General features: G+C 39.2%; 1 protein-coding gene and 1 long non-coding RNA gene across 2 annotated transcripts; both read left to right on the forward strand.

The window, feature by feature from the left end:
• Positions 1 to 15560: 15560 nt before the first annotated feature.
• LOC311089489 (uncharacterized protein) lies at positions 15561 to 17209 on the forward strand (the record flags this gene model as incomplete). The annotated part of the gene is made up of 5 exons (XM_084124212.1): positions 15561 to 15815; positions 16076 to 16194; positions 16503 to 16777; positions 16992 to 17154; positions 17186 to 17209. Exons 1-5 carry the CDS (start codon positions 15659 to 15661, stop codon positions 17207 to 17209), a joined length of 738 nt encoding a protein of 245 aa, XP_083980338.1. The 5' UTR covers positions 15561 to 15658.
• Positions 17210 to 17225: 16 nt separating this feature from the next.
• On the forward strand, positions 17226 to 18076 carry LOC311090128. Its single transcript, XR_014607842.1, has 3 exons — positions 17226 to 17362; positions 17503 to 17561; positions 17875 to 18076. It is a non-coding gene; the product is annotated as an uncharacterized lncRNA (long non-coding RNA).
• The last annotated feature ends 8293 nt before the right edge of the window (positions 18077 to 26369 follow it).

Consider the following 26369-nt stretch of genomic DNA (forward strand, 5'->3'; position numbering starts at 1 on the left):
TATATATTTTGAACATCCAATAGTATACATGTATATGCGAGTAATGTATAGGTGCATATGCACGTGTGTTATGTATGTATTGATGAGCGAAGTTTGATTTAAATCCTACGTGGCGCCTCATAGATGAGCTCAGTCCGTGTCATCGCCGTGTCCACAATAAAAAATAACTCAAAATCACTCGTATAGTTCAGTTCAAATAAAATAAATATATCTCTAGACGTTTTGTCTAGTTTTACGTCAAAATCACTGTTAATTTCTCTCAGAATTATCTCTGCCGATTCCTCTGTGCTTACATCTCTCCGCGTGCTCTGACGTCATCCCCTCATTCGCGTTACTCTCTCCTGATAGGTCGTCAGTGAACTACACATCATTTTCTCTTAAAGGCAACATAACATTCAAAATACAGCATACATTTTTCATATTCACAACATGAGAAAAATAAGAACAAAAAGAAAACACTTTTTGATCATTAATGGAAAAAGGTTTTAACTTTACAATTCTGAACTCAGTTATTAATTTACTTTTCTTTTAATTCAATTTACTTTTGGTTATTTCTTTTAGTAACCACTCTGGCTTACTATTTATTTTTTTCCTTTCTTAATTTTTATTTGTAATCACTCTGGGTTACAATTAGCTACTAGTGCTTTTTCTTTAGGTACTAGTGCCTATTCTTTAGATACCACCCTGCTGGAAAAACCAGCATAGACCAGCATAATTTCCATGCTGGTCTATGCTGGTTTATGCTGGTCTATGCTGGTTTGGTGCTGGTTTAGCTGGTGGACCAGCAAGACAATGCTGGTCTAGCAGCATGGTTTTGCTGGTCTACCAGCATGGTCTTGCTGGTGATGCTGGTCTACCAGGATGGTCTTGCTGGTGATGCTGGTCTACCAGCATGGTCTTGCTGGTGATGCTGGACTACCAGCAAGGTCTCATTAATGATGCTGGTCTACCAGCATGGTCTTGCTGGTGATGCTGGTCTACCAGCAAGGTCTCATTAATGGTGCTGGTCTACCAGCATGGTCTTGCTGGTGATGCTGGTCTACCAGCAAGGTCTCATTAATGGTGCTGGTCTACCAGCATGGTCTTGCTGGTGATGCTGGTCTACCAGCAAGGTCTCATTAATGGTGCTGGTCTACCAGCATGGTCTTGCTGGTGATGCTGGTCTACCAGCAAGGTCTCATTAATGGTGCTGGTCTACCAGCATGGTCTTGTGTGATTTACTTTAGCTCATTATTTTGTACACATTTATGCAGCCAGTACTTACACGGTCCATTTAATAAGTTACTTGTTTAAATTACTAAAAAAGAAGACAGTTAAATAGAAATTAGGCTAGCAATGTCAAGAAGTTATTTAAGGGCAGTACATAAATACTTGGCCAACACATAACACTATTTTTCTCATACAAATTAATTACAATAAATAAACTAAAGATTCTTGAACATTAACATCTGTTTGAAATAAGTTTATTACTGCAACAGAATATTTACATGTTACATTCACATTTATAGGAATTACTTGATACCATTACTACCAAGACAATATATACAGTGCATTCAGTATTCACATTAATAAATTATAATGCTTAAAGGAGAACTCCGGGAAATTTTTAAGTTTAAAAAACAGTCAGTTAACAAGCAATGTACACCAATATAAGAGATTACATTAACATGTTCCTACAAGCATCCGGTGTCAATGTATTGTGGAGGATGTTTAATCAAAAATTAAACACTGGGGGGTGTTTGACAGTAATGATAAGCCCTGTCTGTTTTTTCTTTTCTGTTTTTTTTCAGGTCAAGGTCAAGGTCAAGGTCACTTTATTTATATAGCATGTTTACAACAGCCACTTGGCTGACCAAAGTGCTTTACAGTGCTTTGGTTGAACAACCAGATTAAAAATAAAAATAAAAATAAATAAATATATAAATAGTACCTACATAGCAACACATAAAACACAATAGAACAATCATTAAAACAGGAGTAGCAAGGCAGTATCAGACTCAAAGATAATATAGTCGAACAGAAATGTCGAAGCAGTATCAGACTCAAATATAATATAGTCGAACAGAAATGTCGAAGCAGTATCAGACTCAAATATAATATAGTCGAACAGAAATGTCGAAGCAGTATCAGACTCAAATATAATATAGTCGAACAGAAATGTCGAAGCAGTATCAGACTCAAATATAATATAGTCGAACAGAAATGTCGAAGCAGTATCAGACTCAAATATAATATAGTCGAACAGAAATGTCGAAGCAGTATCAGACTCAAAGATAATATAGTCGAACAGAAATGTCGAAGCAGTATCAGACTCAAATATAATATAGTCGAACAGAAATGTCGAAGCAGTATCAGACATGTCGAAGCAGTATCAGACTCAAATATAATATAGTCGAACAGAAATGTCGAAGCAGTATCAGACTCAAATATAATATAGTCGAACAGAAATGTCGAAGCAGTATCAGACATGTCGAAGCAGTATCAGACTCAAAGATAATATAGTCAAACAGAGGTGTCAATAAAGTATCAGACTCAAATAAAGAATGCAAAAAAGGAGTGGCAAAACAGTATCAGACAGATATGAAATAGTAAGTCACCCAGAGAAGGGAGATCAATAAGCTAGAGAAAAAGAGGCTTGAGTGTGAACGTCCTCCTAGATATTTCTTCGGACTTTAGATATTATTTCTCCCACCCCCTCCTGTTATCACATGACCCAAGTTCACATTTAGGCCGTCTAATGACACCTTAACCAGTTCCATTCATGGAAAGGTCTTCGCACTCAAGGCCAGAAATCATATTAAACAGAAAGGGCTTATATCAACACCAACAACTCACAGAATGACCATCTAAGATTAAGACTAGTCTCTCTCATATGCATTTGGAAAGTCACAAATGTACGTCTGATCACCCGTTTTCAAAACCATGCATTTCTGCTCTAACCGGTCTACTGAAATCAGACACACTGGCGAAAAAAGGCTTCCACTTACAAGTCGGATATGTGACACAAACCCATAACCTTGTGATAAAGGAAAGGAGGCATTTGTATAGAGCTTTTTGAAAAGGACAGCAATTTCTGTACCCCCTTCTGAAGGAAAGGATACAATATTCTGGATTTCTCCATAAACACCATCACTCATCTTTGCAAAAAAGTCTCTGCGTCTCTTACTGAGGCTATAGCTTTTGCTGGTATAAACTAGTCCTTTATGCACCATTCTCCTGTGCACTACCATTTCGTCTGGTGGATGTTTCTGTGCAGAAATGAAGGCTCTTTTTTCATCATCAGTAGTCTCTGTCACTCTGCCACTATCCAGAACAGTTGTGTCTTGACATTTTGTGAAACTCTTTACTCTTCGGTCATTTGTCATTTCCAAACAGAACTCCTTAACTTGCTCACTAACTGCATACCTTGTGGTAAAGAGTGGTATTGCTCTGTGCAACAGGAATTTGTTCACAATCTGCAGAGCTACACACTTTGTTCCATGCACCAGTTTCAACAGACCACCATTTGCATTTTCAAACACAAATGCTGAGTGTGCCCAGAGTGGCCCCCACAATTTCACTGATTTTGCAAGGTGAGTTAGCAGGTGTACATTAAATGTCATAGATGCCTCGCCATACAGCAACTGAAACCTTGCCACAAACTCAAAAAGCATGTTATCTGCTTTGTTGATTTCTTGGAAGGTAATGTTCTCATTCAGAAGTAGAAATACTGCTGATACCAGAAGGCCTAGGTGCTTCACATAACGTGGTTGAAGTACACCATTCAGGACTGGCAAGCTGTAAAACAGGAGCCATGCTCGCCACTCTGAGGCTTTCCAGTACTTGCATTCTGCAAGGGGTCTGGGTAGTCGTGTTATCAGGTGTGGTGGCTTTATGTCCTTGATCCTGTTTTCTAGCACCCTCATAGTGTTGGGACTCCCAGTGTAATAGGGTTGATCACTGTTGTTCAAAAGAAGCTCTGTGAGCTGTCTAATGACACCCAGTAAGACAGCATGCATATAGTCTGGAACAAAGCCCCACACTATATCAAAATAGGGCATGTTTATGAGTGGTGATGGACCTTTCACTCCTCTGACACTTCTGTTTTGTGCTACTGCTTGCTCCATATCTACCAGCATTTTCTTCGCTTCTCTGTCAGGATATTCTGTGTCAGTCACAGTGTACTTCACCTGTTTCTCTACTAGAGTACCAGGATGTAAACAGAAGCCACAACCAAAGTACCCATTAAACTGTGTGGTGTTTTGCATGGCTGGTCTTGCCTTTGAGTCTACACAACAACATAACCCAACAATTTTGCTGTACACACATGTTCCATTTTTTCTCCAAGACACACCTCTGGATGCCAGTGTTTTGGCCTGATCAACAAAGGGTCTGAGAAAAATAGACATAACTGGCTCTTGAGTACCAAACCAAAGACCTGCAAGCACTACATTCTGAAATCTCATTTTGGGAGGGAGCTCGTTTAAATGCAGGTGTATGGGCCATATAGAAAATCTGGAAGACTTGTACACAGGCGAGCCATCAGAATTGAAATTATACGACAAATTGTCTGGATCTGACAGAATTCCACCAGGTCTTGACAAGTTTCGATACATTTCACCATCGTATATGTCCGAGATAACATGCTCATTATGTGGCCTTTGGTGTCTGTAGCTCATGCTGTTTTGAATCTGAGGATTTTCAAGCAGCGTCTGGATTTGAGGTGCAATTGGTATGTTGATAAAAAAGCTTGCACTGTTCAAGGAACTGATTTCAATTGAAGCACTACAGATTGCACACTGTGCAATGTTTTTGTCTTGTATGTCTTCTTTTGTGCCAATGTATACTTTACAGGTTTTGCAGTAGAAGTGGAACTCCACAATGTCGGAGTTGTTTTTAAAGACCTTATTGAACAAATATTTTGATCTGGGTAACACCTCTTTGCCAAACAGAGTATTTATGAGCTGTAATAAGTCATGAAGTTGTGTCCCTGTTATATTATGTCTTGCTGCATGACTCATCACCATGAGCAGTGCCTCAGCCTTTGTCGTTGTACCTGCTGACATTAGTACTGAATCCATGTCTGTATCAAAACCTATCTGTCTGAATGGATCATCTTCTGGAATATCTGGAATTTCCGAATCAACTTCAGAAACACTGCCTTCAGATGATGAATCACAACTAAACTGCTGGGCCATGTCACTTGGTTGCAGCTCAGATGTAAGCAGAAAGCGACCAGATGAAGACATCTACAAAAAATGTAAAAAAAAAAAACATTCCTGAGTGCATGTGTCTACATACAATGACAGTAAACTAAGAAATGTATGACTGACCAGTAGGGCTGTGCGATATGACGGTATATGGCGTTTGACGTAGAGCCCAACCGATTAAAGGAGAACTCCGGTCAATTTTAACATTGAGCTCATTTTTTTGTCAATTTGGAGCGCTGTCAATACAGAGAACAATGACAAAAATCGGTGTTGCCTACACTGTGTTATCCTCTTTTTAAAATTTGCACCCTGTTGACTTCAATGGGGCAGGTTTTAAACCTGCTTTTAGCCTCTTAACATCCTTGATGTGTCATTACAAGTGCACAGCCAATGTGAGTGATTCCTTCAGAGTGAATCTGACTGCAGTAGATGTGAAAGATATGAATAAAAATGATGTTATTTAAGTCAGCGCACATACCTGTATTTACATCCTGTTTTCGGTTGAAGTCCAAAGTAGTCGATTGTCGAGTTCACGCGCATAGGTTTAGTTACCTATGATCACGCGCAAATTTTAAAAAGAGGATAACACGGTGTAGGCAACACCGATTTTTGTCGTTGTTCTCTGTATTGACAGCACTCCAAATTGACAAAAAAATGAGCTCAATGTTAAAATTGACCGGAGTTCTCCTGTAATTGGCGGTCCGATATTATTGGCCAATCTGAACTAATTTAATTTAAATCGGTATTGGGGTTTATAACAGCCAATTAATGACAATGGTTCTCCCTAATTCGTCGCTTCTAAATACTCTTTAACATCGCTTACATTTGCTAAATTAGATTACCCACAAATCTAGCTAATGCCATGTTTGTCACTGGAAGAGTGATGACCTTACTAAGCAGTTAAACTATAGCGTTAACTTATTCTTTATTCCATAAACCTTTATGATGCAAATAAATATCATGAGTTACAGAAATTCCAACGGTAACTCATGATATTTTATTAATTGAGGAAGGTAGGTAAAGGTAAACTGTGGCGAGGGGGGCGTGGTTCAGCACGGTCTATAATGGGAGAGAGAGAAAGGAGACAAGCGGTATGTAAGTAGGTCAAGTGCAAATGACAAACACCTGTGTCTTTTTGCAGTAATTGGCGTGGAGAGACGGGATATAAGCCGCTGTCGACTCAGAGACGAGAGAGAGAGGAGGACTAGGACTCGTACGTCGGAGGTGGAGAGAGTGATAGGAGAAAGTGAAAAAGTGTTGTTAAAGGACAATTCCAGTGAAAAATTAACCTAGGGGTAATTAACACATGGTTACCGAGTCGATCGTTCCCTGAGATGCGTTTTCATGATAATCGAATATAAAGTGTTTTATCTTTAAAAACAGATTAGCTCTTAACAATAGTATATGGGGCACAGATTAAGTAAAAGTAAATCGCTAGTTGTTATCACTAACAAGGCTTATCTGTTTTTAAAGATAAAACACTTTATATTCGATTATCATGAAAACGCATCTCAGGGAACGATCGACTCGGTAACCATGTGTTAATTACCCCTAGGTTCATTTTTCACTGGATTTGTCCTTTAATGCTGTAGCGAGGCTACGGTGCAAGTGCTGTGTGCGCGCCTTTTGTTTATTATTGTTTTGAGTAATAAAAGCATGAGTCTCAGTCACGCCGACCCCAACTTCATCACATAAACTTCTGTAAGATGCTATGTTTCTGAATTCTCTTTTCTCATGCTCTCCATACTTGTGCATGTTATATGTGGCACAGTAATATTGTGTCATTGAAAAACGTTCAATTATCTGTGCTCCTAAATTTTGGACTGTGCTCCTAGATTTTTTTAATTAGGAGCCCTGTTATCGAGATATGTATCGTTATCGGGGTATGAAATAGGATATGACATTTTGGTCATATTGTACAGCCCTACTGACTGCTGTCACAGAACGGGTTGTGCCCTGACCTCAAGATTTGCGCAGCTTGAACCTGGTCTAACTTCACTTTCATTTTCTCCGCGGTTGGCAGCAAGAGGCAGTACCTGAAAGCACAAAGAAACATTTGAAAAAATAATTCAACAAAACATGCACCAAACAGCAAATGGGTGTTTTAAAATGAAGGCTCATAAAAGCAGGATACAGTCTAGGAGACACTACATGTCTTTTTTCCACCATAACAATCCAGTTTAAGAACCGCTTTTTATTCCTGCTGCTATAAGGACTCGGAATTGACCCTTCGCCTAAATACGGTTGCTAAGCCACGATTGGCCTGTTGCGGTTTTCGGGCGTGACCCACTCATTTTTACCGTCTCTAATTCAGCGCTTATACCATGGTCTGGGTGAATACTCGATTCTGACTGGCTGCAGGGTGTCCATTAAAAAGTGATAGAGGACACCTAGTAAATAAACTGTCAGGTGTAACCAGGGAAACCAAGTTATTGTTTGTAAAAACTTTAGATTTCGATTGTAAAACTAATTAAAATATAAACTAATGTTTTAAAAATGTGTTATTTGGCAAGTAACCATGGTATAAGCGGACTTCGGCGGAAGTACGCTGCGCGTCGTACGGTTCACGCCTCGCCGTCGTCCATTAATACCTGACAATGGACACCTCGTCAGGCATTAACCCTTACATAATCTCTGTTCACTTTTCATTTTTTTAAGGTAATGTTGTTAAATCGGATTTTTTTTTCTTTCGTAAAATTGGTATCGGAAAAAGTACCGTTCAGGAACCGGTATCGAAGTCAAGGTATCAGTATCGAATTTCTTTAAACGATACCCAGCCCTACTTTTAGACAACAATTTTAACAACAACAACAACAACAACATGCAACAAGCCTGTAAGGTGTGGTTGGTAGAAGAGCTCACCATGTTGGCCGTGTCATCTGGATCCAGCTGAAGATGAAGATCGCCAGATGGAGACATTGTCTGCACAGGATCAAGAAGAACAGTACTAAATGTAGTAAAGCCCAATTATGTCTTTCACTAATTTAAAAAGTAGATCCATCTCTCACCCAGACTCAGGGGCGCAACTACCCAGTGTCAGAAGGGTATGCAGCAACAATTTTGAAATAAATCAAGACATACGTCGTATGACGTCGCAAGACATAAATAAATAAATAAAATAAATAAATAAGTGTGCCATGTAATGAGTGAGTAGGAACAAGTGAGAGTTAATAGATGAAATAAGTAAAAAATTGTCATTTATTAATACAATTGAAGGGGGTGTTTCATTATGACACAGGCCCTTATGGGCGACCTTGCTCTCACCTCAACATCTGCAGTGCTCAGGTGTGGATTGATTCTGTCCCCTTGATCTATGTGGTCACCGGTGAAATCCAAAACCTGAACAACCAGGAGTAACTTTTAGACAACAATTTCAAAAAACAATATGCCACAAGCCTGCAGGTGTGGTTGGTAGAAGAGCTCACCATGTTGGCCGTGTCATCTGGATCCAGCTGAATATCGCCAGAAGGAGACATGGTCTGCACAGGATCATGAAGAGATGGCACAAGCACAGAGTAAAAAAAACTGTACTCAATGTAGTAAAGCCTAATGGGAAATTTTTAATTTAAAAAAAAAAATTACTCTCTCACCTCAACATCTGCATCTCCTGAACCATCTGCCACCTTTAAAAGAACATCTTCAGGTAAGACTGAAGTCATACATTCTTTGAATACAATATAATTATATAATATTGATACCTAGGATTACAACATATTTCTCATGAACTGACTTACATCCAAATGTCCTCTTTTCAGTCTTGCACAGGGAAATGTAACTCTGCTCTTAGGCTCTAAGTACAATTTGTAGAGGCGTTTTGACATTCTAAAATTAAAAAAGGACATAATAATTATCAGACATATTCATGAATAGGATGTTGAATTTACAAAGTAATTACGTTACTAAAATAAGGGTATTAATAAATCATATTTATCAGGTAACATTGTTGGAAATGTTTTCTAATCCTTTGTCTGTCTGTATTAATTGAGCTTTTTAGTTTACCAGCAATTTGCCAACTAGATGACTAGGATTATTGCACTAAAAAGTGTGACACACTTAGTTGCCAGATTATTTTGTACAACTGATGCAGCCTCAATTCAACAGTTCTGTAATAAATCCTACTCCATGAAGATTATAAGACTGCTTTATACTGCTATTGTTGAAACTGCTTTAGAGAGTTGTTGATTCAACATTATAATCATTGTGGAACTGTGCTGTTATACAGACGTGTTTAATAAACCCTTTAACTTTATCATTCTATAGTGGGAGCTAATAGGCCGGGAGCCAGGTCCACTCCTCAGGATGTTTTTTGCTACCTTTTTTTCACTATTATTTCCTATTATCTTATACCTTGGGCCATCACAAGTTGATAATGACCACCCCCAACTCGGCCCCGTTTGGTCTCAGGGGCCAAAAAACACCCTTTTTGGGAAAAGCTTTTGGCGGAATGATGTAATTGTGAATATAAAGGTATTGCAGCTACATAAATGGCCATATAACCCTAAAATTTTGCAGGGTGTATCCTGACACATAGAGGAAACTAGCAGAAAAAGATTCTGGGCATTGCTGCCTTTTTTCTGTCAAATATCACCCTCAACATACCCCAAAAGACTAAAAAATGGCTGTCCGCCTGACAAATTGTCATCAAAAGTGATCATTTTCAAGCATTTTATTATATATATCACTGCCTCAAATGTACATGAAAAACTTCCCAAGTTTATAAGCTTTAATTTAAGTCCAAGATGACCTTTCTATCTAGAGGATTATAGCTGGTATAACCAAAGTTCTCCACTGTACCTCAAATCGGAGAAAACAGAACTTTCAAGCATTACCATTCCATATTGGATTAAGCATATTTTTTACATATGAACAATGTCTTAAACAAAAGTTGAGACTTGACTTATGAGCTATACTATATGAAATGAATTGCATGAAAAGTGAGCAATGTTATGCCCCTAGGTCAGGGCTATTCAATTAGCTTCATTCGAGGGCCGGATTATTAATTCGAAATGTTGAGGAGGGCCGGTGGGTTTAGCTTATTTATTGAAACATTATTTATTACTTATTGAAACATAACAGTATCAATAAATAAGGTAAAGTAAACCTAAAAAAATATTGTATTTACTTGGAAATGTGGTACCCAACAGTATGCAGATTTATGAGTATTTAATAAATAACTTATTTACAGATATGTACAAAAATATGAATTATACAAGATCATAGCTATTGGTAAGAATTATTTTATTTATAATTATTATAGGCTTAAATGAAAATATTCTAACAGTGAGACTTGATAACCACAGGTAAAACCTAGATGGTTACTCACTCACTACCACTGTATAAGAAAATGCCTAAACACAGGTAAAAACTATACACAAAATGAATTGTATATTCCTCTACCAACCTAATTAATCTACTGCAATATAGGCCTAAATGACTATAAGTTAGTATTCAGTATAAATATTCCACATTTCTGGCCAAACCATAGTAAATTACTACACTACAATTCATGGTAAATGTAAAGGTGGTGATTAGGGGATTTAAAGTCTTCTAACTTCGTTCATGGCACAATGTTTCTGCTGTTTACCTCATCAGGTGTGTTGGGAATGTTGAGGCTGTTTCATCTGATTTAAAACTAGTTAAATCATCGAGTGATTTATGGTTTGTAACAGAGGTGTGTCGAATTGAACCACTTCTCACTGGATGTCGCAATGCTGTTTAATAATAGTGTCCAGGGGCCTCATTTACAAAACTTTGCGTAGGATTTGTGTCAGAAGTGGCGTACGGATGAAACATAGGACGTGCGTACGCACAGAAATATTCAGATTTATAAAACCGTGCGCACGCACATCCTACGCAGTTTTCCCTTAATAAATCACAATCAATCTCATTTCACCCGTTTTTGTGCGTACACCGTGAAGGACCGCACATTTTCCCGTCAAGTTTGCTTTTTATAAATACCAATTACTGCGTAGAGAGCGGCGTACGCGTTCTTTTGTGCGTACGCAACGTTTATAAATGAGGCCCCAGAACCGGGAGTAAACGCAACTCCTTTAAGCTTGCGTTCTGTTATCCACTGGGCGGTGCTGCGTAGTTCAAAGTAAACTAAACTGCGAGTTGAACTGAAACTAAACTGAAAACAGCGCTATTTGTTCTATATTTGTTGTTACTGACCGAGAAACAGCTTCAGATGATTCAGTGACAGAGCGGTCCGAACGAATCTGAATCGTTTCAGACCATAATGCAAGCGCATTTAGCCAATTCATGGAAAGGAAATAATTGAACCAAAGATTGAACAAAAGATTCACACCATTCACAAATGATTGGTATCGCTGGTTCAGTCGACAGAAATACGGGACACACATAATAACTGCTGAAATATTCGGACTGAAAACATTTCTCAGGTTAGTCGGAGCGTTCATGGTATACACAGTGCGTATAGACGTACAGCTGCACGCGCCACTATGGCCACTCGCATATCTAACCAAATGTAGCCACACCACCAGGAAAAGAGGCGGAGGGAGGTTGCAGTGCCTTTGGAACAGATTGAGATGATTGGCGGGCCGTATGTGGCCCACAGGCTGCCAATAGAATAGCCCTGCCCTAGGTGGACTGGGGTCAGGGTGCAACAAAGGGTACATTCACACAAAATCAATTAGCCAAATGAGAGATTTATTAAAGTCCACAAAGTCCTCACAACACAAGGAATAAAGATGACCCTAGTGTGCTGTCTGTTATCAAAAAGCCAACCTTCAATAGAGTAAACGTTAGTAACCTTCTGTACAGGTAAACATTGTTTACAGCCAAATGGCGAAACGTCTCGGTTACATATGGTAACCCTCGTTCCCTGAGGGAGGGAACAGAGACGTACGTCGTGACCGACTGATAGTAATCTCGCTAGAGAGGCCAATCTACTTCGAGTAAAACTAAAACGAGCCAATACACATTGGCATACAGTCATTTGCATCAACTGTTAAGCCTCGCAGCGCAGGTATATAATGAGCAGAAGGTGCAAGGTGAGCTCCTTTTTTGCTGAGGAGCCAAGCCTGGTAAGCTGGCCGCCCCCGTGGGCAGCAGCAGATGTGATGATGGGATGTACGTCTCCGTTCCCTCCCTCAGGGAACGAGGGTTACCATATGTAACCAAGATGTTCCCTTATCGGTCGGTCACTCTCGACGTATGTCTTGACCGACTGATAGGAATCCCTCCCAAAGCGCCACAGCTGCTGCACCCCATCTAGCGCCCGGTGCAAGCCTGTACCCCTTCTTGCCTGGACGGACGATAGGAAAGGGCTTACACAGAGCGTATCCATCACTGTTGTTCCATGTTAACCCATACAGTGAGATTATTGGATAACACTGAGAAAGAGTGCCCATTCTATGGAAGGGGAACGCTGCGGAAGCCACTTTCTTCAAGGGAGTTATGTGGAAAAATACATATGGACTAGCCCGAAGGTTGTACTGCATATGAATATTGGGTAACTTAGCCCAAGGAAAAGACACGGGGCTTCGATTAGGAGCAGCCGTGGAAGTATACACATATGGAACCCAGCCTAACACCTGATCTTTGAAGGGAGTGGTAGGAACCTTGGGCACATAGCCAGGCCGAGGTCTCAGTACAACATGGTTGTCACCCGCCCCGAACTCTAGGCACGATTCGTCGACCGAAAATGCTTGCAGGCCCCCTACCCTCTTGATAGAGGCCAGTGCAATCAGCAGCAAAATCTTCAAAGAGAGAAGCTTTAAGTCTGCTGACTTCAAAGGCTCAAAGGGAGCATCCTGAAGACCTTGAAACACCAGGGAAAGGTCCCAAGAGGGTATGGAGGGGGGACGAGGAGGGTTTAACCTTCTCGCCCCCCTAAGGAACCTGACGACCAGTTCGTGCTTTCCATAGATGGCACATAGATGGCAACTGTTTTGCCATCTATGTGGTCGTGATAAGCTGAAATAGCAGCAGCATGTACTTTGAGGGTGGATAGAGACAGCCTTCGCTCCAACCCTTGCTGCAAGAAGGAAAGCACGGACCCTATTGAACATCTTCGGGGGTCCTCTCGGCGAGAAGAAAACCACTTGACGAACAGGTTCCACTTCAAGGCACACGTCTCAGGGACAGCGCCCGTGCAGAAGTGATGGTGTTAAGTACCTCTGGGGGTAAGTCACCTAGAACCAGAGATGGAGTTTCCAGAGGTCTGGACGTGGGTGCCATATGGTGCCCTGTCTCTGAGTCAGAAGATCCTTCCTCAGAGGAATGGGAGGGACTGTCACGAGGAGCATGATTTCTGGGAACCAGGTCCGGGTGGGCCAATAGGGGGCCACCAGAAGGACCTGCTCCTCGTCCTCCCTGACTTTGCACAGGGTCCTACCTTTGAAGTTGTTCAAGCATTTCAGCACCGACTGAGCGTGTTTGCTCTGTGAGGCGTGCTGTCTGTGCGACCGAATCCAACTCCATACCGAGAAAAGAGATCCTCTGCATGGGGGCGAGTTTGCTCTTCTCCCAGTTGGCCGGAAGACGCAACTGGCTGAGGTGCCTGAGCACGAGGTCCCTGTGTTCGCATAACTGATCTCGAGAGTGTGCTAATATGTGTCAGTCGTCGAAATAGTTCAGGATGTGCACGCCCTGTTCTCTCATGGGAACAAGGGTCCCCTCCGTGACTTTTGTGAAGACACAGGGAGACAGGGACAGCCCGAAGGGAAAATGCGTTTCTGCATGAGCATTTTGAACCCACCACATTTCTTGGTTACAATAAAGTAGGGACTGTAGTGCACTGACCTCATATCGGCTGGAGGGACTGACTCTATCGCGTCCTAGTAGGACTGCGATCTCTGCTCGCAAGACATGGGCATCGGCTGCTCTCACTGTAGTGGAGTGGATGGACCGATCCATCTTCATGTCGCCCGTCCTAGGGCTGCTTGCTCTTGGCTTTACCGACCTGCTTGGCAGGGGCCTGGACGGGTGGGGGGGGCCTGCCTGCGACTGGCTCCTTGGCTCCGCTTAGGTGGAGGCTGCTGCTGCGGCGCGGGAGCGAGGGCAGACACAGAAGGCCGCCCCGGCGACGAGCAGACTGAGGGGCTGCGGGCAATGGGATGGAGGCAGCAGCTGACCGCCGCGGCAGGATGTGCTTGATGGTCTCAGTCTGCTTTTCAGCCAGTTTCTGCTGGGCAAAGTTCTCGACCACATCGCCTTTGAGTGCTCTAAAGCGCACCTTACCAGCTGTGAGAACAGCTTTTTGTTTGCTCAAGTCAAAACAAAAGCAAAAAGAAAAGAAAGAGAGAGAAATAAGACCGCTCGCGCTGCTGTGCTGTCACCCGCACCAGTGTGGAGAGGTCCGAAGAAGAAGAAGCTCGCTCAGTTTCACAATCTCCTTGAAGGTATGTAGAACACATCGAAGTGCTTGGCTCCAAAAACTGATGAAATCCATACAAATATAGATGAAGATGAGGAAAATGATGATTGAGAGTTTATATTCTACACTAATACAGCACACTAACATGACCAGTCGTCGAAGTACAGCATGGATAAGCAGCAAAAAGATCTAAGAACCAAAAAAATGTTTTCTATTTTATGTTTGAGCTGTATTTTAGTTTCGCCATTTGGCTGTAAAGAATGTTTACCTGTACAGAAGGTTACTAACGTTTACTCTATTGAAGGTTGGTTTTTTGATAACAGACTACACACTAGAGTCATCTTTATTCCTTGTGTTGCGAGGACTTTGTGGACTTATGGAACCCATAAGGAATGGTAATGCTTGAAAGTTCTGTTTTCTCCGATTTGAGGTACAGTGGAGAACTTTGGTTATACCAGCTATAATCCTCTAGATAGAAAGGTCATCTTGGACTTAAATTAAAGCTTATAAACTTGGGAAGTTTTTCATGTACATTTGAGGCAGTGATATATATAATAAAATGCTTGAAAATGATCACTTTTGATGACAATTTGTCAGGCGGACAGCCATTTTTTAGTCTTTTGGGGTATTTTGAGGGTGATATTTGACAGAAAAAAGGCAGCAATGCCCAGAATCTTTTTCTGCTAGTTTCCCCTATGTGTCAGGATACACCCTGCAAAATTTTAGGGTTATATGGCCATTTATGTAGCTGCAGTACCTTTATATTCACAATTACATCATTCCGCCAAAAGCTTTTCCCAAAAAGGGTGTTTTTTGGCCCCTGAGACCAAACGGGGCCGAGTTGGGGGTGGTTATTATCAACTTGTGATGGCCCAAGGTATAAGATAATAGGAAATAATAGTGAAAAAAAGGTAGCAAAAACATCCTGAGGAGTGGACCTGGCTCCCGGCCTATAAGACACACTATACAGTATATGACTGCAGTCTGTAACCAAGGCAACAGTGCATCTCGCGCTTCCCGCCGTTAGAGTTAAATTCGCTCGTGAGGTAACCGTTACTTGTCATTTTACAGACAACTTCACTCAACAAATCTACTTAAATCTACCTAACTATACAACAGAATAGAAAATATGTTCGCCTATGTGAAATATATAGAGGACGGGTGTAAAGAAATCGTCCCCATATCCTACATTAAGGACTTTGACCTTAACGTTAGTGACCTCACTAAAACTTACTGGGTGCGCTGGCAAGAGAAGTTTTTCAAGGGACAAATATTGTTCCTAAAGGGTGAGTCGTAATAACGTTATCTCCAATAGTTCATCAATAACATAAATGTCCAACTTGGAAATACTTTAACTTTAATAACTTACTAACTATAGTAACTTACGTCTATTAACTGGGATACGAGTTTTGGCTAACGCGCTAGCAAAGCTAGTAAGCGCTTAGGACAGAGGACGCAATGCTACCGGTGTTAGTATTGCATGACAGAGTATAACGTTATAGCAGGTGCTTTCAAGTACTTACATTCAGTGTTATTAACATTCCAGAGTCCAGAGAAGAGATCGAGGAGGAACTGGCCAAGGGTAAGCGGGTCCGTGTGAGACTCCTGAAGGAGACCACGCCTCCACGGTCGCGCTCCGAGGCAGAGGAAGCCAAAGCAGTAAATGTAAAGTTGATATTGCTGTTATAGTTCCGATGTTAGCTAACTTAATAGTTGTGTAAAATTGGTAAATTAATGTGCTGCTGCTGATCTGCTATCGTTTTTCCTGTTAACTGTAATTATAGCTATTGCCAACTGTAATTACAGCTAGTGCCATCGTGTGGCACTTGAATGTAACTACAGAATACAAGTTATAGTGAAAATATAACTATGGGATGGGGGGTGGGGGGGGGGGTGGGAGTGTTTGGATGTGTGGGAGTCTTGCAATACACTGTGATGCTTTTTCCTAATTATGCTTTTATCCATGTTTATAGACAAATCAGAAAAAAGCTGCAGAAGAGGCCAAACAAAATAATCTCTTAACCTTGCTAAAAGAGAGAAAAATTAGAAGAAAACAGTCTCCACTCTGCCCAACTCCAAGCAAGATAATGAGAGCTCAAACCCTGTCTGACTCATTGTCAGAAGAGGATGATGATGATGATGGTGGGGTTGTACCAGAAAAACTTTTTGAGGAGGCAAAAAAGAAGCAACATCTCTACCTAAAAAAAATAAACAATATGTCTCTGCAACTGCAGGAAACTACAAACAAGTAAGTGATTTTTGAATAGCCTTAATGTGTTCTGACAAGAGAATTGATCTTTAGCCCAATGTTTGATTTAACCTGCTTGTCAGAGCACCATAGCAGAACTAGGTGGATATACTATAAGTAGCTAGATAACACCTAATATATTAAAATATATATATATTTTTTCTTTCTTATAATGTCAGCTAATCATGACATACACTATGTCCGTCTATTATAGGTTAGAGGAGCAGGAGAAACTCAGAGCAGAAATTGAGGCAGAGAATAAAGAACTACGTTCTCTAAACATGCAATTGCAGCAACAATTGCTGAAGGCACTGAAATCCTCATCAACAGCAAAGTGCAGTGGTAAGGAGGACACCCCCCACCCCCCATTTAAACCAGCTAATAATAAGATACAAATCAAAGAAATAGCATTGGGATTGGGGAAGACTATAAGTTATTGGAGTACTTCAGCTGTGATCTTTGAGGGTTTATAAAGTATATTCTTTGTTGTCATGTTTTCCATCTTCTGTCATATTTGTGATATGTTTGTTTTCTTTCTAACTGTCAAAGACCCTGGAGCCCCAAGCCCAAAGGAGACCTTACAAAGTAAGGATATACATAACAAATATATTACTCACAGTCACAGATATCTGAAATCTATCATGGTCCATTTTTACCAAACTATAGGCCCTGATGCAAGAGGGTAAATATGTATATTGAGTACATTGACATTATTTTGTATATAGTTGCAGAGTCTGGCTGTTTGAATGAGGTGGAACCCTCTGTATCTTCAAAAGGAGATGAGGTACAGCATTGCCCTCGCCCTTACGAAAATGAAATATACTTCAAGTTAAGTTTATAAAGTATACTTAAGTAATGTTTAAGTATATTTTTGAGAAGTATATAAAATGTAGACTGAAAGTATACTTTCTTATTTTTAGTTTAAAAGAAGTATACTAATGGAACACTTGAATAAACTTATTTTTCGTAAGGGTCGTCATCTGTGTGCATGGATTAATATAAGAACCCCCAACTACAGTACACTTAAAGTTTTAATACATTTTGTATGCATTTGTACAATCTAGTACCTTGATTATTTTTGTTTTAAATTTTGTCAGATTCACTTGGGGGGAGATGTTCGAGTGCGCAGAGAGGCCTGGTCAAGGATTCAAAACAGCACGCGGGATTCCTTATTTGTGAAGGAGTTGGCAGTGGCAATCTGGGGCACTAAGACTCTGGCGGAAAGAAGTCTCACAGGGAAGGAATGCCCCACAACCAAAACCAGCAGACAGCCTTTAACCCCCCAGAAACTTCAGACATTAAAAGGTAGCAGTAGCCAGAAGGTCTTTGTGGGATGCCAAGTACTGGGTTATGGAGTAATACATTTTTATTTGTTCTGGTGCGACACAAGCATCACTATTTATCTGTTCATTTCTTTTCAGTCTGCTTCAAGGAGTGGCTTGACAGAAAGAAAGTGGAGGAGACAGAGTTGCAGGCCAGATGGATAAAGGCCGGACGGTTCATCACAGAAAAAATAATGGACATTAACAGACTAAAAAAAAAACTTTAAATGTGAGTATGGGGTTCCATTTGTGCCAAAAATGAGTCAACTGCTTTGTGCTTTGTACTACACATTTGTCCTTGTCAACAGTAACCTGCTAACAGTTGCCTACTTTTTCAGATAAATTAGTATAAGTTGATGTGTATGCTCTCTGTTTATGTCGTTTTGTTCTGTCATCCTTACTGTATTGATCCTACTTTTTCAGGTAAATTACTAAATGTTGATGTGCATGTTCTTTGTTTATGTTGATTTGTTCTGTCGTCCTCAGTGTCATCTTAACTGTCGTCTTGTTCTGTCATCTTAACTGTTGTCTCTTTCTGTCGTCTTGTTCTGTCGTCTTAACTGTTGTCTCGTTCTGTCGTCTTGTTCTGTCGTCTTGTTCTGTCGTCTCTTTCTGTCGTCTCGTTCTGTCGTGTCTTTCTGTTGTCTTGTTCTGTCGTCTTTACTGTTGTCTCGTTCTGTCGTCTTGTTCTGTCGTCTCGTTCTGTCGTCTCTTTCTGTCGTCTTGTTCTGTCGTCTTAACTGTTGTCTCGTTCTGTCGTCTTGTTCTGTCGTCTTAACTGTCGTCTTGTTCTGTCGTCTTGTTCTGTCGTCTTGTTCTGTCGTCTTGTTCTGTCGTCTCGTTCTGTCGTCTCTGTGTCGTCTCTTTCTGCCATCTCTTTCTGTCTTCTTGTTCTGTCGTCTCTTTCTGTCGTCTCTTTCTGCCATCTCTTTCTGTCTTCTTGTTCTGTCGTCTCTTTCTGTCGTCTCTTTCTGCCATCTCTTTCTGTCGTCTCGTTCTGTCGTCTCTGTGTCGTCTCTTTCTGCCATCTCTTTCTGTCTTCTTGTTCTGTCGTCTCTTTCTGTCGTCTCTTTCTGCCATCTCTTTCTGTCTTCTTGTTCTGTCGTCTCTTTCTGTCGTCTCTTTCTGCCATCTCTTTCTGTCGTCTCGTTCTGTCGTCTCTGTGTCGTCTCTTTCTGCCATCTCTTTCTGTCTTCTTGTTCTGTCGTCTCTGTGTAGTCTCTTTCTGCCATCTCTTTCTGTCGTCTTGTTCTGTCGTCTTAACTGTTGTCTCGTTCTGTCGTCTTGTTCTGTCGTCTCGTTCTGTCGTCTCTTTCTGTCGTCTTGTTCTGGCGTCTCTTTCTGTCGTCTTGTTCTGTCGTCTTAACTGTTGTCTCGTTCTGTCGTCTTGTTCTGTCGTCTCGTTCTGTCGTCTCTGTGTCGTCTCTTTCTGCCATCTCTTTCTGTCTTCTTGTTCTGTCGTCTCTTTCTGTCGTCTCTTTCTGCCATCTCTTTCTGTCGTCTCGTTCTGTCGTCTCTGTGTCGTCTCTTTCTGCCATCTCTTTCTGTCGTCTTGTTCTGTCGTCTCTTTCTGTCGTCTCTTTCTGTCGTCTCTTTCTGTCATCTCTTTCTGTCTTCTTGTTCTGTCGTCTCTGTGTCGTCTCTTTCTGCCATCTCTTTCTGTCGTCTCGTTCTGTCGTCTCGTTCTGTCGTCTCTTTCTGCCATCTTCTGTCGTCTCGTTCTGTCGTCTCTTTCTGTCGTCTTGTTCTGTCGTCTCGTTCTGTCGTCTTGTTCTGTCGTCTTGCAGAAAGAGACGACAGAACAAGACGACAGAACAAGACGACAGAACGAGACAACAGTTAAGACGACAGAACAAGACAACAGAAAGAGACAACAGTTAAGATGACAGAACAAGACGACAGTTAAGATGACACTGAGGACAACAGAACAAAACGACATAAACAAAGAACATGCACATCAACATTTAGTAATTTACCTGAAAAAGTAGGATCAATACAGTAAGGATGACAGAACAAAACGACATAAACAGAGAGCATACACATCAACTTATACTAATTTATCTGAAAAAGTAGGCAACTGTTAGCAGGTTACTGTTGACAAGGACAAATGTGTAGTACAAAGCACAAAGCAGTTGACTCATTTTTGGAACCCCATAGTGAGCACTTAATTAAGATCAATTGTTGTTAATGTGTTTTATTGTAATTTGCTTGTTGAGCCAGAAGAGTGTTGATTTTTGTTAAATAATTGTTATTATTGTATTAACGTATTAATGTTTACTTGTTATTATTAAATGAACTTGTTACATTAATGTATTAGTATTAATGTAAGCTTGTATTTTCATGATTTTCATCATACCAAAATTAAATGTAGCTGTCCTGCATTCCACCCTGGTGAACAGGCTACCATCCTTAACATCTATTACTGTTTACCAGCATAGTTTCCAATGTGTGTAACCAGCATCCAATGTTGGTGCTGGTGTGACCAGCATGGGATGTATTTAATTAATGCATACAGCAAGCATACCAGCACACCAGCATCCCATGCTGGTCACACCAGCACACCAGCATCCCAGGCTGGTCACACCAGCATACCAGCATCCCATGCTGGTCACACCAGCACACCAGCATCCCAGGCTGGTCACACCAGCATACCAGCATCCCATGCTGGTCACCAGCATACCAGCATCCCATGCTGGTCACCAGCATACCAGCACCAAAACACAACATATGCTGGTCTAGCTGGTATGACCAGCTATGCTGGTCTATGCTGGTTTTTCCAGCAGGGCAGTGCTTATTCTTTAGGTACTAGTACGTTTTTAAAGATACTAGTACTTATTCAATAGATACTAGTACTTATTCATTAGATACTAGTTCTTATCTAGTAACAAATTTTAATTTTTTGCCATTGACTTCTATGGGGATCTGTCATTCAAATATAAATTTTTCAGTTCTGACTAGTGTGTATTCCAATTGTGACTAGTACGTATTTATTAGATACTAGTAGTTATTCATTAGGTACTAGTACTTATTTTTTAGATACTAGTACCTATTACTAGATACTAGTATTTACCGTAAAACTTCAAATAATAGCCGAGTCCCAAATAGACGCCTGTCTCTTTTACACGCCTGGTGTGGCTACAGGTTTGGATAAATAAAGGCCGGTCTCAAATAGAGGCCTGGTCTGTTTTTTAGTTTCGGGTTGTATTTAATCTTCTAAAACCCGTCAGATCGTCTGTTTAAGCCAGTTCTATGGAGCAGATTGCGCACGCAAGAGAGCCCTGGCAGACTTTTTTACAGTCTATGATCTGGACGGGAGCTGTTAGCGCAAGCAAGGCAGGCAGAGAGAGTTAGCGCCGTGTCGCGTCTATGACAACTCGAGGTATCGCACACCGGACGCGCACCTTGTCAGTTAATGGCCAGCAATATTGTTGTGTTTAAGGACATTATGGAATTAAGATCATGCCTGTACTATGTTATGATTGAACTGTACAATTAAATACAATCGTTGCTTAGTCTGCAGTCTGAATTCACTTTACCTCAGAGCGTCCGTTAACTGAATGAATTGAGAATATCATCTGAAAATCCGATAACATAAGCAATTTTCATTCAACCAGCTGATTTCTGTAAATGAATGTAAAACTAAATGAATATTGCAGCACAGGGTGAAGTCTCAACACTAAATTAAAGGCCTGTCTCATATAGACGCCTGTCTCAAATACAAGCCGGTGCAGTTCGGCGATTTGGGAAAATAAAAGCCTGGGCTATTATTTGAAGTTTTACGGTATTCAATAAATACTAGTACTAAGTCATTAGATACTAGTACCTATTAAATAGATATTAGTACTTATTCATTAGCTACTAGTACTTATTCAATAGATACTAGTACTTATTCATTAGATACTAATACTTATTCATTAGCTACTAGTACTTATTCAATAGATACTAGTACTTATTCATTAGATACTAGAACCTATTAATTAGATACTAGTACTTATTCAATAGATACTAGTACTTATTCATTAGATACTAGTACTTATTCATTAGATACTAGTACCTATTAATTAGATACTAGTAATTATTAATTAGCTACTAGTACTTATTCATTAGATACTAGTACTTATTCATTAGATACTAGTACCTATTAATTAGATACTAGTACTTATTAATTAGCTACTAGTACTTATTCAATAGATACTAGTACCTATTTATTAGATACTAGTATTTATTCCAAATGTTACTAGTAAGATTTTTTATTTTACTAGTAAGATTTTTAATTGAACTCTCCAGTTGCCGTTCTGACTAGTCAAAACATAATACTAGTAAAAAAGCAGTTGTGACTAGTAACATAAGAATAGTTACTAGTAATAATTACAAAAGATACTAGTATCTAATGAATAAGTACTAGCAGCTAATTAATAAGTACTAGTATCTAATTAATAGGTACTAGTATCTAATGAATAAGTACTAGTATCTAATGAATAAGTACTAGTAATATTTTAAAAGATACTAGTCAAAATCGGAATACTTACTAGTCATAAATAAATAGATGATATCAAAACAGACTAGTATCTATTAATTTGCAGATATCTTCTTTCAAGCAGATCATTACATAAACATGAGTATACTCTCAACCATCCAATCAGAGTTCATATGGTAACGCAGGCTTTTTCTTAAGTTACTGACTTTGTTGGTTTATCTAGCTAATTGGTTAGCATGAAGGGGAGAAAAGATGCGTTTAATATGAGATTTATTTACAGTAGCCTAGGCCATACTAAAGACTTAACTGCCAATAATAAAATCCAAACATCAGTGAAAAACCGGTTCATATTCACCAGCCAAACAACCACAATACCCAGAGATTGTGATTTTGGAGGGCATTCATAATTCACGATAAAAAAAAAAACGCAATACATCTCTGCTTCTGATATGCGATTCATGTCAAAATAAGAGTAGCCTATATGCACTATATTACATATGCCTATTCATTATTTTATTTTTTTACTCTAATAGCATTAAAAAGGTAGGTTATTTTTATATAAAAATTGAATAAAAAAAATCAACTTGTTGCTAAACTTTAATACTATTGTAGCCTATATTCTGCAGCTGCAGGTTCCATTACAACATCAGTTGAGAAAGGTGTTTTTTTCTTTGACAAAAATGATCATGGCCTACCATAGACAACACATACACATAGATTATTCATAACACATACACAATAATGAATCGATATTGAATCGAGATCAAAATCGAATTGCAAGCTTATCCTACAAATTTTTGTGCGGGCATAGGCTAGGGGTCTCCAACACATCGCTATCTCCAAGGGCCATTCACATATCGCGTCTTTTGCGCGCAAAAGTTCGTTATTTCAAATAATTGAAGGACGCGCTCATTTTTTCCAGGCAGTGAGTCAACATGAAGGATGGGGTACACCCAAACACTACGGGTGTTTTTTCTTCTCCGTAAATAAATCAGCAAGCGTTTTTCGGTGGTGGAAATCCATTAATTAGCTATTAAAACGTATTTTTCATTGTGGAGAGCGCAGTGCATGGTTGCATAGCAACGATTACGCCACGGGAAAATCGGACCGAATGTTACTATTAATAATAAAAGATAAGATAATGTGCATTGTAAAAATGATTTAATGGCTGAAATATGCAAGGTTTATCTTTTTATAAAAACGTTTTTGTCAAAACTTTATTTGAACTTGTAGCCTACATTTTAGTAGATAACATGTTGCAAGACACTCCTTTAAAATCTGGCCATCATTTTTAATGTTATTATTTTAATGTTTATGTAAATAAAAAATGCATATTGATGCTAAGTTTATTATTTGCTGGTTTTCGACATAAAACTTGGTGAATTAATTTTATTGTGTAGTATTAGTAGCCTACTTTTTGAACAGGATTCTGTGATAACCGTGATCATTTTGGTCATGAAATCATGAATAGGCTAATATCTTTATTATCTATAATCATGAAATGAAATTTTCATGCCATTTCATCTCTAGTTATCATGCACTATAAAATCAACTGTAATTATGTGTTTTTACAGTATAATATGCAAAGTACAATTTTCTATAATTTATTTTTCATCTCTGATTCTGTTCTTTTCTCTGACATTTAAAGGTGCATATATAGGCCTACAAAAACTATTTTAGGTCTAAAACAGTTTGGATAGTTGTTAATATGAGAGTTATGAGACATTATTTAAGAGATTTAAGTATTGTATTACATGAGTAGCTCTCGTCCACTTTCATTTTTAAAAAGTAGCTCTCAAAAGAAAAAAGGTTGGAAGCATACTGACCGTTAAGCGAGATTTAGCTGTCTCTCTGACCAACGCTCAGCTGATTCTATGTAGGCCTACAAATTGCAAATTAATTAATTGCTTCTCATGAAAGCACTTGAATATTATGGTAACACTTTACAATAAAGGTGCACTAATATGCATTAATTCATGCTTAAAGGGATAGTTCACCCAAAAATGAAAATTCTGTCAGTTCCAACCCCGTAAGACCTTCGTTCATCTTCGGAACACAAATTAAGATATTTTTGATTAAATCTGAGAGCTGATCACTCCTCCATAGGCTTCTAAGGGATTGAAACTTGCCGGCCCAGAAAAGTTATTAAAGACATCGTTAATATAGTCCAATTGACTACAGTGGCTCAATCTTAAGTTTATCAAGCGACGAGAATATCTTTTTGTGCGCAAAAACAAACAAAAATAACGACTTTATTCCACTATTCATTTCCTTCTCTCTGGGCCTCGAGTTAGTTCACGTAGTATAACTGCGCAGCGCGTCTGTGTTGTACATCACACGTAGGCTCACTATTGGCCGACGCTGGTCATGTGTGTGATGCGTGTGACGTACAACACAGAAGCGCCGCGCTGTTACACTACGTGAACTAACTCGAGGCCCAGAGAGAAGGAAATGAATATTAACGATGTCTTTAATAACATGAGGGTGAGTAATTACTGACAGAATTTTTGGGTGAACTATCCCTTTAATTAATGCACAGATAATCATGTGTTAATGTATGACTCATGAAGAACTAAACCATTAATTAATTACTTCATACAGTAACTGATAAAGATTCTTAATGATTAATAGATTAAGTAATATATTAATTTTTATTAATTAAATGTGTCATAATGTGTTAATTCCTTGATAACATATTATATTAACAAATAGTGTAAATTAATGCGTTAATTGCCATGCACAATGGATTGAAGAATGTGGCATAAGTGTACTGTCGGGGTTTTGTCGTGTAGTGTCATGCTGCATCCAGTGTATATCACTGACTAATGGACGTTCTATTGTCTTTGTCCAGTCTAGACACAGTGTTTTCTCGGCCACATGTTCTCAGTGCCTCACGACCTCGAGCTTAACCTGACATATTCCTGTGCCATGAACAAATTTCTGGATGCGGCAGTTCATCGGACTCAGTGAAATCTTTGTAGTACATGACTTCAATCCATTGTGCATGGCAATTAACGCATTAATTAATACAGATTCTATATGGTTAATATATTAAGTAATATAATTGTTATTAATTAAATGTGTCAATGTATTAATTAATTAATAACATATTAATAACATATTTTATTAACTAAAAGTGTCAATTTATGCGTTAATTTCCACAATTGGTCAAAGCAATGTACTTCAACTTCCAGTTGTCTGCTTTAATCATTAACTAATGATCTGCAAATGTATCATTATGTTATGACTTTATGAGGTACATGACTATTAACTAATTGTTAAGTACACATGCAATGAATGTAATGTCAAAGAATGTGTTACACTGTGTTTAAACTGGACGAGACCAACTGGACATGACAGACCATTGCAAGTCCATTTGTCCTTATTCGTAACAGAAGTACAGCTACATTGACACTTTTAGTTAATAAAATATGTTATTAATTAATTAATACATTGACACATTTAATTAATAACAATTATATTACTTAATATATTAACCATATAGAATCTGTATTAATTGTTGATGCAGTAATCATTAATTAATGGTTTAGTACTTCATGAGTCATACACTGACTAACACATGATTATCTGTGCATTAGTTAAACATGAATTAATGCATATTAGTGCACCCGTATTGTAAAGGGTTTCCATTTAGGAAATTATAGCGTTAATCTGTTTTTAGGATTTGTGCATTGATTAAAAATAATCTGAGGTGGGCTCTGTGTTTAAAGTTTTGATGAAGGGCTGTAGAATGCTCCAAACAATAACAAAAAAATCCTAACAATCACAAAAA

The sequence above is a fragment of the Abramis brama genome, assembly GCF_963993115.1.
Source record: "Abramis brama genome assembly, chromosome: 9".
NCBI lineage: Eukaryota > Metazoa > Chordata > Actinopteri > Cypriniformes > Leuciscidae > Abramis > Abramis brama.